This window comes from Falco punctatus, assembly GCF_963210335.1.
Source record: "Falco punctatus genome assembly, chromosome: 4".
Classification (NCBI taxonomy): domain Eukaryota; kingdom Metazoa; phylum Chordata; class Aves; order Falconiformes; family Falconidae; genus Falco; species Falco punctatus.
In genome coordinates, this window is record NC_137583.1 from 42,843,799 (window position 1) to 42,859,911 (window position 16,113).

The following is a 16,113-nucleotide window of genomic DNA, read 5'->3' on the forward strand; positions in this document are numbered from 1 at the left end:
GGGTAAAACATTTACATCTGGAAAAGGCAGTGTATCTTCTCCCAAATTACAGTGTTCAATCTTCAAAATACCTAAAAGCATCCCAAAGAAGAAAGTCAATCCTATTAAATCTTTAGAAGTCTTCTAATGCAGGACAGAAGGACAATATATTAGTAATTGTAACAGTGTAGCTATTGCACACTGCCACTACATAGATAATTGGGGTTCATTATTGCATTTCCATACCCTAGAACATTTGGATTTCTTTGGTTCTGCTAAACCTCAGTGGACTGTTCCCCTTGTCTCTCTTTCAAGTCCTCCCCAAGGTCTATGAATAAAATTCACAGAGGCTATAGAGGAGAAAATAACCCAAGTCCAAAGAGAGAGCAATATTTCTGGTTTGTGCATTAGTAGCTACAGCTCTGACAATCAGCCCTCATTACTTCCCACAGGAAAATTCGTATCTCCCATGATTGTCAAACATCAATTTGATTTGACTGCTCTGCCCTTTTACGATTCATAACAAAATCCACAAAGGAATTTAAACCTTTTTTTTTTTTATTACTGTTTCCTCCGCGTTTCTTTCCCTTTGGCATGTACATCTAAAGTATCTATTGATAATCCACTAACCTTTCCAAAAACATCACTACGGAAACCAACTAAGCTTGTTTTGAGTTGAGATAAATGACAGTGCCCTGGCAAGCTATGGCGAACAAAGCATCCCAGTTTCTTGCATATCCTGCTGTTGTGATACCGCTTCCATTATATCTGATAATTACAGAAATCACTGTTAATTAACACCCAAAAGTAATCCACAATTTTATAGACTGCAAAGCACTGTGAACCATTGGATTGCCATATTTACGAAATGATATTACCTGGGAATGGACAGATTAGGCTGGTAATTCTGGTCTCTATATAGAAATTAGTTACCATTTACAGCATGTATTTATACACACGTGTTGTGTACGCACACAGAAACACAGACAAAGCAGTTACTAATTACCTTGTAATAACAATTCACCAATGCTGACCCTATAAAACTGGCAAAAATCCCCAATCTATTTATTGCTCTTCCTTCCCATTACATTTTCCCCAAGATATTTACAGAAGGCATTACATTTTTATTACAAAATCCTCAGGTATGAGGATATTTTTAACTGGGATGTTGATTCATTCCTTATAAAAATCAGCCACTTCCAAACTTTGCCTGGAGTTGGAATTCAAAACATTGAACTTCGAGGCTAGTTAAACTTCGATTCAGCAAAAAATATTTAAAAGAATCAAGTCTTTTTGGAGGAATCTTGTTGTCTTCAAAATCCTTTTGGGTGGTCTAACTCTTGAGGTCAACGTATAGGGTGAAGACCCCTATAGCAATATACTCTTTTGGCAACTGAAAGGCCAGTGATTTGTGATCACCAGGCATTGGACAGTTCGGTCATTTCCATTTATGCATAATTCTAATTAGCAAGTAAAAGCTCCAAATATTGTGTAAGGCAGACCTTGGAAATCTGTCAGTAAGCTCAATATATACAAACGCCAGGCCTCAGTGAACCAGGTGTTAATGGAGTTCAAGTCTGCAGCTAATAGAGGGGGGGTCAATTACTTATAAATATTAATCAGACTTATCTTAAGGCTTTTTGTTTTCACTTCAGGTACTTACTAGAAGGATTGTAATGCCACTATCATTTTCTACCTCCATCCATATGTGGACTAGATTAACAATTAAATGAATAGTTGCAGATTTCAGCAACCATGTATGCCATGACAATAGTACAAGATTAGAAAATTAAGAGCTCCAGTATATTTGGGGGAAAAAAAGGTGTCATTTTCTGTTTAATATGTTCACAGTATATTTAACTTGCAAAATTCACAAATAACTGCATGATGCCTACATGAAGATATTTTTAAAATTTCTATAGCACTGTATCATAAAAAGTCTGCCTCATTTATAGTGTAAGAGTCAGCATAAGCAAGCATTTTAAAGATCCATATTTCAAGCAATGTCAAGCCTCTGCACTATTGACTCAAAACACAGTATGGTCTTCTCTAATAAACTGCAAAATTCTAGCGCTCTCAGTGGTAATTCAAGACTATTTACAATGTTTTTAGGTTACAGCGCGAAGAGTACTGGGATCCATTTGTATTTCTCCTGGGTTTGCTCCTGTGGCTGCGGTGCTCTCTGCCCTGACTGCTATTTGCACACAAACGTGCCAGTTGGTCATCGACTGAACATCCCCAAAGTGCCTTTCGTCTGCATTTTAGTGCAGCTCCTTTAGTGTATTTCATACTTCATCTGGGAAGGAGTGATAAATTGTCCAGTGTGTCCCCTGAGCAATCTCTTCAAAATAAAAACTTCATTATCCAGACACAGAAAAGATCAAAGGGTAGAATCACATGCTTTTCCTCATCATAGCCCTTGGCAGTTTTTGCAGGCTGTGGTGTCATCTGAACCTGCCACCATCCTCTTGGAGCTGAAAACCACGCTGCCCTTATGCCGCCCTTTTGCAGTCTCTGTGGCTGCCTCTTGGAGACGTGTCAGCTCGCAGGGTTTCTTTTAGGGGGGGTTATGGGTATCCGCAGATTCCCTTCATTTCCTAGGCCCAGCATCTTGTAAGGCTCTGGCATCCTCCCTTGGTTGCCAGCTTTGCTCATTAAACCACCTTCCCAAAAGAGGCAGCGCCTGCCCCAGGAACGGGCCAGCCAGGCGATACTGGCGGTTAAAGCTGTCAGACTTGGGGTCATTTCACTGATCTCATTTTGTTTTCCTCTACATACATGTGTCCAGGAAGATGAGTGCATACTGAAAATCATGTTATTTATAAAAAAGAGAAGCCTCAAACCCACATGATCCATCATTCTCCACATATATATAGAGAAAAGCAGTTTGGGGTAAGGTTTTTTGGTTTTGGTTTTGATAGACAACAACAAGTATGTATGTCCCTAGCTACAAACTTGCCAGCAATAAGCAAGCACAAAGTCTTATAATTATATCCAAAAGGAGAACAAAATAGACTAGAGTAACCTTCTTTGCTGCTTATTTAGAAAGCAGATAATAAAATCAACTTGCTGCTGCATTCCAGGAAAGAAAGCAAGACCTCTGAAGCTTGAGTGGCACCTGAGCATCTTCTCCCCCGCTCCCTGAGGATACAAACGTGGGAAAAAGTGACAGAGACAGACACTCTAACCATGCATCCTCCTGATGGCAAAACTCAGAGTGCACATTGATAGCCAGTAAGTAGCAAACATCAGAAGTGCTGCATGGCTGGCAGTGCCTCCACCCACCTCTCCAAGCCCACAGTCACAGGGCTTTTACCCCTCTCTTCCCCACAGCCCCATCCAGTGCAGCTGTGGGTCCAGCTTCATCCTGGTACAAAAATACCCCCAAAATCAAGCAAAACCTGATTTGCCTCCTTTGATCCTCACTTTTGGGAAGTAAGCCAAGCCTGGGCTGGGTTTCAGTGTGACTTGGGAATACAGCTCGATTAAGCACAGCCTCACGACAGTCCAAAATAGCAGTCAGAAGCCTGAGACACCATTTGGTTTTAAAAGGTGTGCTGCGCCCCGCCAGCCCCCAGGAGAAATACCGCCAGCAGAAGTTTGGATGGAGTGCTTGATGAAGGGAAATTGAAGAAATAATAACAGAGATATGACTTTGGAATTAGCGCTACTACATGAGAAATGCTTGTCAAGAAGCTATTAAATAGAAGTTATGTGAGGGAAGAGCAAGCAGCAAAATATAAACAGTGATGACAGCCAAAGCACTGACCGAGTGGAAAAGGAAACAGAAATGGTCCTCATAAAGAATTTATTATTTACTTGTGTTTCACCTATCTACGTTCTCTGCAAGAACAGTTATCCTATCAGATGAGTAATTACATTAATTTTACAAGATTTGTAATTGGAAAAACAAGTTTTAATTTTTATTTGCTTATTATCCTCCAAATGTTCAAATTAAACTGCTAAATAATTTGGTTTAGTATTTTTATAATCACTAAAGTCTGTAATTCACTGAGTTCTTGTTTTTCTTCTTTAAAAGACAGATGGGTTTGCTCCTCTTTAACCATGTAGGTTAAAGCCACAGCTTCCTGGAGATAACCACTGATGCTTCACAGGCTGCCACAACTACTTCCTTAGGTAGTCTGGAGGTGTATTTTCATCAAGTTCTTACCTTAATTTTAACCTATTTACTTATTCTCACACATAAAAGGAGGAGAAATCTATTTTCTATGTCCCTTCTGGATCAAATAAAAAAGATTTTTAACGCTTCACATGCTGTTCACAAATGACAATTTCAGGGTGGTTCAGGGTGCCAAGCTGTACCTGTACCTCATTGCAAACCACAGCCTGGCACTGAGGTGCCAACAGAACATGAGAGAAACAGCAAACCTGAAACAAACTGAGGCAAAAATCATCTAATGGGGGTTTCTCTGAGAGTGGCATTTCTAAAATGCACTGCTGCTCTCTCCAGCATGGGTGAGAGGCTGGGTTAACGCAGTGCGATCCATGGCACAAAGGCACTTGGACCACTCCAGCTGTGGAAACCCCAGTGTGGGATACACCTGCCTCAACGCCGGGTCCAGCAGCAGGCATATAGGCAATTTCAGCTGCATGGCAAGCCACCCTCCTGAGTCCAAAACCCATCGCCTGGCATGAATGAGAGTTGTCTGGAAAAATGAATGCTCTCCTATATTGTGTTGCTTCACACACTGCACCCTACCCTCGGAAATGTAGTCTGCATTTTCCGCAGCAGCACACCTAGGGCGAGTGAGGGAAGGATGCTCTGTCCAAGTGGAGAAAGCCAAGCTGCCGCCGGACGTCTTTGTTGTTTTATTGGTTAAGTGCAACAGACCTCTCGTGTCAGCACGTCCCCCGGACCTGTGTAACGTGCAGGGCAGAAGGAGGCCACCCCAGCAGGAGATCACAGTGCAGGTGACAGAGCAGAAGGTGCAAAAAGAAACCGGCTGGTATTGACGGTACAAGGGGTGGTGGCTCTTGTGCAAAGTGATAACCTGGGGTTCAGCCTGAGAAGCCAGCATGCAAGTAAAGAAAACTGGCAGATACGAACTACAGATCTTGAATAAAAGGGTTAAATATGTACTTTCAGATTGGTCAGATGTAGGGCATCATCTTCAAGAGATTGTGGCTGAACTGGTAGAATCATCTGATTATTCAGACTGGACAAATGGTATTTTTAAAATTTAGGTTCATCCTGTTTCACATTTACTCTGGTGAGAAGTCTCACTAAGTGCTGGAGCAGAAAGGTAGCACCCCATCACTTAGAGACCCTAACACAGGAGGGTCTTTGCCATGCATAGATGAGGCAGAAGGCAAATGGGTTGATGTGCATTTGGTTCAATAAGCTCATCAATTTCAGTGTGACCTGGTTATATGATTCGTGCAGCATGTTTCATAGAAGAGATTATGTAAAAGCACAGAAACTTTTTGAATTCAGTCTAGATCCCCCAAAACAATCTCTCTTATTTTCTGAGTTACTCCCTACTGTAAAAATAGCAAGAGGAACACAGATGACTGACAGCAATAAACTTATTGTGAGCTAATGACGGCACTCTGCATGTCCCCATTATTTAAGGATGAATTAACAGAACTGCTAAGCACGACTTTCAATATTACAATCCCTCTAACTCTTGTTCAGCTACACAAACACCCTCCACTTATACACTCACACTCTCCAGTCACATTTGTTCCACCCACTGCTTAAGGAGGACACTAAATATATAAACAGAAAATCACTGGGATTGTGGGTGTATTCTGCCTGTGCAGCACGTATTGAAAATATGTCCTTATAATCACATACATATTTCCTTCTTGGTCTTTAAAAGCCAGTGTGAGTCACACTGCTACACTTCCTTAAAATCTAGACAGCAACTTGGAAGGTTTATGCTAAAAAACGAAAAAAAAAAAAAAAGAAAAAAAAAAGCAGAGAGCTTTCCTTTTCCAGATGTAAGGGGGCAAATCTCATTTCCACAGTTACCTATTATCCCTAAGGAGTGGGAAGTAATTATCCACCCAGGAAAATAATTCTTTGCGTACTAAGCTGTCCTAAAAGCACATAAAGATTAACCAGAACTGAAAATTATTAGGAAGGGGATAACTAATTCTCTGTGGATACGCAAACCAAACCCAGTTTTCTTCTTTATATCTCTGTGTCTCTAATTGCTTTAAAGGTTGCAGCTTTAAGGGTTTAACAGAGCTATATCATCTGTCCCTCTTTTCCTGGAGATCTTTTCCCAGACCGTTGTTTAAACTGACCTTGTAACCTGCAGGTAGCACAATGCATTACAAATACCTCACGTGAGCAGATGCTTAACCTGGCCATCTGGCTGATATTCTCCTACTTCTCCCCAATCTTGCCCTCTTTACCCAGCGTTTTTCTGTTCCTCCTTTCCATCCATGTGTCTTTATCCCTCTATTTCTGCTGCATACCCCATAGCTAGAGGCTTCTTGCTGTCTTTCTCTCCATCCCATGCACACTCTGAAGCCCTTTTGCTCTCTTAATCCCAAAGCAGTTTTGTAACTTGCAGTTCAATAATCTCATTTGCTCCCAAATAAATATATAAAAAACCAAAAAAGAAGAGAAAGGCAGAGAGAGAGAATGAAAAAGAAATTCTCCTCACCTACTAGGCACCAGTGATTCTGCTCCAGATCCCAAAGACATGATGCTATAGGTTTCAGAAGGAATGTCTTTCAAACTACTTGACAGGATATCCTTAGGAAGGTGCCACTCGCTCGAAATGGCAGCACGCAGCCCAAGGCAGAGCAGTGTCAGCAGCACTCGGGCCTTCAGACAGCTAGCCAGGGGTTCCTGCTGCTGAAGGCTGGAAGAAGATGGTGCCCTTCCCAAAGTGCAGTCCAGCAGCTACAGCCTTGCTCCACCACGCAGGCTGTGTGTGCCTGAGCCTTTACTGCACTTACCAAGTGACAAGCTAGAGCAAAAAAGTGGTTGACAGCTGCTAGGGTAACATGCTGGATTCTGGGTATGTCAGCTTGCCCAGCTGCTCTTTACAGAGGTGTATAAAAGAAATCAAAGCATGTATCATGCGATTCTTCAGTGCACAACATTGCTGTTCTGACAAATTCCTGCGGCTGTGGGTGGAAGATCCAAACAAAATGATGGTGTTGCTTCTTAGCAGCCATATCATTTTAGCTGCTTTTGAACTCCAGGGTGCTTCTATTTGTCAACAGAAGACTGAGAAAAAGTCTTCTGTGTCTCGGTAGAAATATTTTTATATCTCTGTTAAAAAACAATGAAAATCTTGTCTTGTGACCACAGCAAGCCAAGAAAAAGCACAACCACCACTGTGCTTTAGAGAATTACCCTGATGATCAACTGTTTTAAACAAAGCTGCAGATGCTAATTGTCAGCTGGAAGTTCTTACGGATAATGAGATGTGATGTACAGATAGTAAATTTAAGAAGGCAAAACCTCACTAGTAATATGCTTCATTCGTATCCTTTATACAAGAAAAAGCAGCTCCTAACTCTATGTTAAAAAGATTCAGTGTCCAAAGCAATTAATCTTATACTTAACAAATGCATATTCATCTCAGCTTCCTATGAACTGGGCTGTGTGCATGAACCTGCATAGACCAAGTGAAGAAACATTTTGGGGATAATTCTATTTTTGAGACAACTGAGTAGCTATTCTTTAAATTCCTCAGCAACTCCTTCCCATCCCTCCTGCCTTCTGTCTCTCTTCCTCTCTGTTAAAGCAACAAACTTGGCATCCAGTAGCCTGCTTCCTTCCACTGAGACTTCAGAGTCGCTTTCACACTGTAGTTGTTATTTGTCAGTATAATTTGTCCACCCAGTAGAACTGTCCTCAGGATTAGAGATGTAGATACATTTCTAAGCTTAAAGTAATCCCTAACACAAATCTATATCCCTCTATATTTACCTTAATTTTATTCCAGTGGCAACAAGATACGAGAGACTTCAAAGCCATTGACTTCAATGCAGAAAAGGCATCGTGCTTTGGAAAGTATGAAAAGATGCTCCTGCATGAACAAGTCATTCACATTTCAGTTGGCTGGTTTACATCAGCAAGGAAGAGGGAAAACATTCCTAACCACTATGCAAAAAATTCACTTTAATGTGTGAGTGAACTGGCTTGAGTAGGAGAAATATTCAAAAGAAGCAAGCTGAAATGAAGTGAGAAAAATCACAGGAGAAAGATGCAGGCAGAGGAAATTGAAAGCTCTGAAACACATTTCAAAAGGCTGTCTCAGTACTGTATAAATGTGAAAGGGAGATGAGATCATAGGTTTTTGCAGGTACAATCAGATATACTTTTAAACAAATTACTTGGTCTTATCCAAATATCTAATATCATCCAAAAGATTCTCTCTTCTTATTAGCATAGCATTCATATCAAGAAATTGTGTTTGTTCAACTCATTAGGATTTTTTTCTTACAGTTATGAAACTCATTAGATTTATAATCATTCATTGAAATTATTCCATACTGTGATGAATGTTCTGTTACGTACACTGAATAATAATTCAATACTACTAGGCACTCTGCTGTTTTATAGGCTTAGTCTTAAAGAATAATAAATTCTGCAGATATTATACATGTAAAAGAAGTATTTCTGCCTTCATTTGTGTTTGCTTGTTTACTTAAACAACCTCATTCAGACTCCAGTGAAGCTTTCTCAGGTGTATCATCTTAAGATGAAACTTCGCCACGAACCATGCTTTTAGTCAAAAATTGAAAAAAAAAATTCAAAGACATTTTTAGTGATACAGCAAAGTGATGTTGGTCTGAACTCTGGGTTGACCCCTTCTAATTCACCAAAACAGAGTTATGTAAGTTCGTAGCTAAAAAGATTACTCATCGAACTACTGAAGTTAGACAGATTACAAAATCAGGTCATGCTAGTTCCAAGCAAACATTCTTTACATTTAATTTCTTGGTGTTTTGTTCCAGTTTAGCCGTAACATACTTTGTAAATCAGTGAAAGAAATTGCAGCTACTTGCAGGGTGGAGGTGGGGGGAGTTGTTTGGTTTTGGGGTTTTTTTTTTAGTTTTTCCCCCCATTTGATTGTTTGTTTTTTTCCTGAAAATTATCATCTAGACCTCTGACACAATGAAGTGAGACAAGGTAGAAAACATTTCTGAGACTAAAGGAAACATACCTACAATAATTCCTACACATCACATATGTCCAGCTGCTATTCTCTTTAATTGTGGCCACACCATTTTCTGAACAAATCTAGGGATCCTTTATAAGAGAAAATGAACACTTTAGCATTCGTTGGTTGTTCAGAGCACCTTCTAAAGGTACTGAAAAATACCACTGAAAAGATGCCATAAACACATTCACAATCACCACGGTCTGTGCATGCAAAACCTTTGCTTATCTTCTGATGTAATATCTGAGCAAGATAAACATGGCAGCAGACATTCATGGCAAGGTTTCATTTATTTGGGTGCCATCTGTATCTATTGCAATTCTATAAATTATTCATATGGAAGTTTTAATGCTGAGTTTTGCAGACAATTGGTTTGTATCATTTCCAGCTACCAAAAATGGGTTAAAGATAAAAGCATTCATATACTATGTAAATCCACAGGTCAAAAAGTAAATACATAACAATATATTTTTCTTTCTTTCCTCCCATTAATTTTGTTTTCTCTCTGATATTCAAAGTGATGCATAAAAATGCAGTACCTTTTGACAAACTTTTTCAGTAATAGCTCCAAATACTTTCCCTTCCATTTCATTTACTTTCTTACCCTGTGATTTAATTTCTTTTTCTTGGATGAGAAGTATCAAAAATGATGAAAGATTATGCACGAAGAAAATGCAAGGTGAAAAGGATGAGAACCTCAGCAATGCTCTGGCAACATCTCAAGGGGTTAGCCCACAACTGAGAAAGACGACTCAGATCCTCCTTCAGGCTACAGAATCATTTCCTACTTTAGTATGGGACAAATAATTCAACTTCTTTGATTCAACTTCCCCATTGTAAAGTGGGTCAGAATTATAATACTTCTTAAAAGTATTATACAAATAGAAAAATATTCTATCCACAAAATATTCACAAATAGAAAAATAAAGCAAAGATTTTAGCCTATTAATTGCAACTGTTTGAAACAAGAACATGTAATTTCTTGAAATCTAGCTATTATGTGTCATATACTCATCCCTTAGGAGAAGCAAGCAATGTTTCTTCCACAAGCTTCTCTAAATCTAACAGATCAATAACGACAACACTAGTATCCCTATATGTACACCAGACAAAATTCATCAGTCATGATGATTACATCTCTCCCAATCATTTAGTATTATAACAGGAATAAAATCCATGTGCTGCAAGATGAACACACTCACTGTCTCCAGTATGAAAATTAACATCTTAGTTTTTATGGAACAGGAGGCTGCTACACTATGGCCCTGCACTTTGCCACTTAAACTGTCCTATTATACCAAAATTTACCATTCTTAGTCTCAATGGCATGCTTCTGTTGATATTAAGTGCATATTTTTTTTTTCAATAAAGACCTCTTTTTCACTGACAGAGAAATGCAAAGTTAACACATGTATCTATGAAAAAAACTAATAATCAAAATGCTTATCTAACGCCATATGCCAGTCTGATGGAGAATTTTAGTCAGTCATAACACAGAAAAATTTTTAACCGCCGCATTTTTGTTTGCAGTCACATGCAAAAGGCTTGAAGTTTCACTGTGGCAAAGAAACATTTATACAATCAAAATGTAGTTCAAGCCCTGTGCAGAGAACGAGTCATTACTGTCTGCAATATATCAAATCTGTGCGGTTCCTTTGCAGGGCAGAAGTGCCAAAAGGCCCTACAATTCTTCTATTTTTGTGTTAGAATGAAAAACAGCTGTTTGAAATCCAATAAAGCCAGTCACCGTACTTCAATTCCACAAATAAGCTTTTACCAGAAGTTTAAATTAATCCTTCCTAGATTAGGGATCACTCAACACCAGTTTAGAACTGAGCTAAACACTTTTAAATAGCAAAACTGTTGTGCCAAAAGATAACTCTTCTACCAAGTAAAAACTTCTCAGGAATTAGTCAAAGAAAAAAAATAACAAAATTTAAAAAAACTATCTCTAACATTGAGGCCAGCGTTACTTTATGAGAACACTTTCTGAAAAGAGATGCAGGCGTTCTTGGTGGTGAGGTGAGTTAGAACAGAGTGGAAGAGAATTCCTGTCTCAGCAAGAAATAATTTTACTCATTTCTTCTGCATTTGTTTTGGTTTTTGAAAGACTGTAAGGGAACAGTAGTAAGAGGCTCAGAGATACTAAAACTGAATTCACTGTGCATACACAGAGAGAGAAAAGAAGGGAAAACAGATTGGTCCCTACCGTCTCCGACAAACTGAAGGAGGGCCAGATCGATCTGTCTCTTCCAAGGTGATCCCTTCTGAAGCGCTATTCCATAGCCCGTAGTGGCAAAGATGTATCCACTCCCTATTGTGACAAGTTTGCAGCCTTCATCTCTTCCAGCCTTGTAATTCAGCACTGCTGCATCATAGATGAAAGCATCCAACTTCCTGAAATAAAAGAAAACATTTTACAAGCCAAATCATTAGGGACAGCTGTTGTCAGACTTCTTTTGTCCTTGATGTTAGGACCCTGTTGAATATCATATGGATTCTTTGATATCATTAATTATATATCCTGCTGTGCTGTATCTAAAATTAACAAAAGGCATCTATTTTAGTGAGGGGAAAGTAGGACACAGTTTTGCATTTCTATTTTAAGGGATGCTGTTAAAAAATACTGAGCAGGAGAAACCAAGCTATAAAATATCTTGCCCTGTTATCTTTGTATCTTTGCTCTCAAAATGGACAATAAATTGAGATGCAAAATTTCCTTCAAAAACAGCACAAATGACAATAGAGAATTTAGAACTCAAACAACAATAACCAATTAGCTTGTTTAGAACACTGGATGAGACTGAAAACCTGACTTCACTGGTTTTACACACACTTATTTTATGTCTCCGAAAATAAAAAAATGAAAGTGGAGGTTAAGTCCTTGCTAAGGCAGAGGAAGGTATTGGAGCATATTTGATATAGCTAAATCCTGTCTAAAAATTATAGAAGATATTTCTTTATGATTTGCAGTTGCAAACATATTATTTGTGTACCTGCAGCACTGCAGGAATAAAGGAACTTGCAGAAAAGTTCAAGCCTGTGAGCCCATCTACCTAAAAATGTAAGAATGGGATAATCTCATTCTCGAGGGTATACAGGGAACACAACAAAACGGAGGAAAACAAAATCAGTAAGGAAAGGAAAAGAGGCAGTGTCCTTCAGGGACAATTTTTAAGAAGCACTGTAAAGCAAGAGTTAGAAGAGACAGGTGGATGGCTATTTCACAAACAAAGCGAGTAAAATTGCGTATACAAGAAGAGGTGGCCATTTGGAAGGACAATCGCTTGCCAGCAGGAGATGTCAATCAAAGACATTCTTATACCCACAGAAATACATAAGTAATCTTTAAAAGGAAAAAGATAAAACTTAAGTTGGTTTTGTATTGCTGCCCTCATCTGCAGCAAACCCCCTCAATTTAAGATTTCCACCACTTGCACAAGAGTAGCAGAACACCAAGGCAATAGGAAAAAACCATCATCTCAGCCCACCTAAATGACCCACTCAAACCAAGTTATTACACCCCCCCAGTAACACACTCTGCCTTTTCAACATCTTTGCCCGTCCCATAGGAGTCAGAGGAACGGGGAGGACACAGCTTCACAATCGGCTTCAGGAGTTCCTGCAGGAAAGACCCGACACCATCCTCCTCGGCCACGCTGCGGCTCCCAGGCGCTGCCAGCACTGCCTGCCGTGCCTTTGAAGAGCCACAATGCATTACTGTGGAGAGCTGCTAAAGTTTCCTGGTGGGATGCAAATGACAGAGGCTGGCAAAACACCGGTTATAAACAGTTGGGACCTATCTTCATGGAAAGGGAATTATAAAAATAAATTAACTGTGGCACAAACAAGTAGAAGAGCATCAACTTCAATTGCATTACATCAGCATGTATCAGTTGTGAATTCTGTTACTGTAGAAGTTTTGGAACCACACTTGCCACTAGCTTAAAAGAGTTTCCATTGATAAAGCTTTTCATTTATATCCACAGAACAGAGCAAGACCTAGGCATATCAGATCTTGACTAGTGACAGAAAAATGAAATACTTTCACACACGAAGTAATTCAGTGTTTGTTGTTAAAAAAAAAAATAAAAAATCAATTAACAGATTCATACAGAACCCTATTTTGCAGAACTTCAGATCAGTTAGCAAAAGTATGGCACTAAAAAATACCCCTGTCCATCTCACATTAAACCAGGAGAAATACCAGGAGAGAGTGAGGATGCTGGATTTTGTCTGCTGTCGTGAAAAAGTGAAGACTGAAGTTTCAGTCACTACTTACTGTACTTTATTGCTTCCCTTCAAGGGTACTTACCCCAACAGTCACCATACAAGTCATCAAACTGGCATTTAATGAAGTAGTTAATTGAGAGAAAGTACAGGTGGCTCATGCAGTTATTACAAGCAATAGCTGGGCCACCATTTCCTTCAGTTTTCTGCTCTTCCCTAAAACTCAGTGGGTGCAATCCTCATCTTAAAAGTCAACTTAGGTCCAACAGTGCTAAAAGTCTCACTCTCTCCTTTTCCTTTAAAATGGTAATTTAACACGAGGAAAACAATTGCTAGAGATCTGTTGGGTGATACGTCACAAATTCCATCCAGAAGTAAGATACGGGTGGCTTCCCAGCACTGTGGGTAATGGAACTGGAAAGAGCCAGGAGGGTGCTGGGGTCCTGCCAGAGCCTGTAGTCTTCAGCACAAGACCAGTTTGCTAAGTGACATGTTTTGATTCAGCACTTCGGAGACAAGTTGTGGTTTGTGCAGAGGGAAAGAACAGAAATCCACGTCCTTTCGGAAGGCACACAAGGGGAAAAAAGAAAACTGCTTGCTGCACCCCCAAGACACTTGTGACATTTCTGGTCTGCAGCAGACCATTACCATAATCAATGCAATCCAGTCCCATGGTTTTCCGAGCCTGGCAGTCAGCTGTGGGGAAGGAAGGAAGGATAGATCCCCTCCCCGTGGCTGCCTTTGGCTCAGGCAGGGGACTGGGAGGTGATGCCCCTCTCTGTGGATACAGACACTGCCGCAGCCAGCTGACCTAAGGTAAAACACACTCGAGAATGTTTCATCTGTTTATTCTGGGATTTATAGTTCTGAAATGTAAGCATATAAAACACATGCTGGTAAACACAGAGAAAATACAGAGTCAGCTATTCTTCTGTCAAAACAGACTCAGAAGTACAGAGGAGAAAGATCTCTTTGCTAAAGACTCCAGGGCAAAGCCTTGTGCTACCTCAGAAACTGCACTCTTCATACACAGCTTGCTCCTTAGTTACTGAGCAGTGTAATAAAACCTTGGGACAGAAAGACAAGGCACAGTCAGTTTCACCCACTCGCTATGGACCCATCTCCTGAGCTTCCCAGAGCCTGGCATCAGCTGCAGCGGGTACACACAAGGAAAGCAGATTCTGAAGATGCAGAAGGCTTTGCTTCTGAGGGTTTTCTCTATGCTACTTCTATAAGGTCACAATAAATCTCATTACACAAATCAATTTAAAAACATGAGGTACTCTGACAGATGCTGAGTGCTGGAAGGTTCTGCTATCAGTTGCTGCCCAATGTGTGAACGGTAAATCAAAAAGTTGATTGCCCTGAAAAAGTCTTGCTATCTACAAACACAAACTCATATTCAGAATATATTATCTCCATTTCCAACATAAATCTTATAACCTCTCAAGGCTTAATTATCTCTTCATCCTGTGCTGATTGCAGAAGTACTACCCCTTGCAAAGCAAAGCTTCAGAACACGACACAGCCCTGCAGCGTGGGCAGGGCGTGACAAGCCACCACTGACTCTCTTGGGTGGTAGGGCACCAACTCCGCCATCGCCGGGAGGTGAACCCCCTGACATTCTGAATTTTTATGAACTTTCAGGCAACTTTAAGCATTCCTCAATAAGAGTTTCCAAAGACTGGGACAGCAAATCCTGGGCAAGTCTCAAAACTCGACCCCTTCCGAGTGGTTTGTGAAGGCGGCAGTGAGCAGGAGCTGTGGCAGAAGGCAGAGCGGGTATTTGCACAGGCAGCAGGCTGCTGGGCGCCCGGAGGGCCTGCCTGCCTGCCGTGGGCGCCCGGAGGGCCTGCCTGCCTGCCATGGGTGGCCGGAGGGCCTGCCTGCCGTGGGTGCCCAGAGGGCCTGCCTGCCGTGGGCGCCCGGAGGGCCTGCCTGCCTGCCGTGGGTGGCCGGAGGGCCTGCCTGCCGTGGGTGGCCAGAGGGCCTGCCTGCCGTGGGCGCCCGGAGGGCCTGCCTGCCTGCCGTGGGTGCCCGGAGGGCCTGCCTGCCGTGGGTGCCCAGAGGGCCTGCCTGCCGTGGGCGCCCGGAGGGCCTGCCTGCCTGCCGTGGGTGGCCGGAGGGCCTGCCTGCCGTGGGCGCCTGGAGGGCCTGCCTGCCGTGGGCGCCCGGAGGGCCTGCCTGCCTGCCGTGGGTGCCCGGAGGGCCTGCCTGCCTGCCGTGGGTGCCCGGAGGGCCTGCCTGCCGTGGGCAGGCAGGGGAAGCCACGGCTGCTGTTCTGCTTGGCACTGGCAGGAGAGCCAGGCTGCGAGCGCGGCAGCTGTTTTGTCAGCTTGTTTTGTCACTCTTGAGGCAGGACGGGCAAGGCTGGATCTGTACTCCAGCTCACCCTTTTCTTCTTTCTCTTCTTTTTCTACAGATGGACTGGCAAGCTCCAGGGTCTTTGTTCTTGTGGCAGCAAAATTCAGCTGCACTACACAGCTAAGCAGATTTGCATTGCTCCGAGTGCTGACCACTCTGCTCTTTAAGTTATATATTCACTGTAAAACAGCTTACCCGCACCGAGTACAGCACCCCACATCCAAAAAGTCTCAAAGCCTCTTGCAAACCTTAGTCATATAAAAATGAATCAATTAACTTGTCATTTCAGTGCAGTCACTTCAGGGGGAGAAAAAGCTTTGTCACATTGTGTAGGTTTAAATAAACTGCTAAGAGTTATTAGAAAGATGAAAGAGAACTACAGAAA

At 41.4% G+C, this 16,113-nt stretch overlaps 1 protein-coding gene across 5 annotated transcripts in view; it reads right to left on the reverse strand.

Moving 5' to 3' along the window:
- Positions 1-16,113, reverse strand: part of GRIN2A (glutamate ionotropic receptor NMDA type subunit 2A) — a 219,652-nt gene that overhangs the window by 40,266 nt on the left and 163,273 nt on the right. For all 5 annotated transcript variants that reach the window (XM_080386783.1, XM_080386780.1, XM_080386781.1 and 2 more), the window contains one exon: positions 11,344-11,531. In XM_080386783.1, the coding sequence (XP_080242909.1) occupies positions 11,344-11,531 (188 nt within the window). The remainder of the gene's footprint in view (positions 1-11,343; positions 11,532-16,113) is intronic.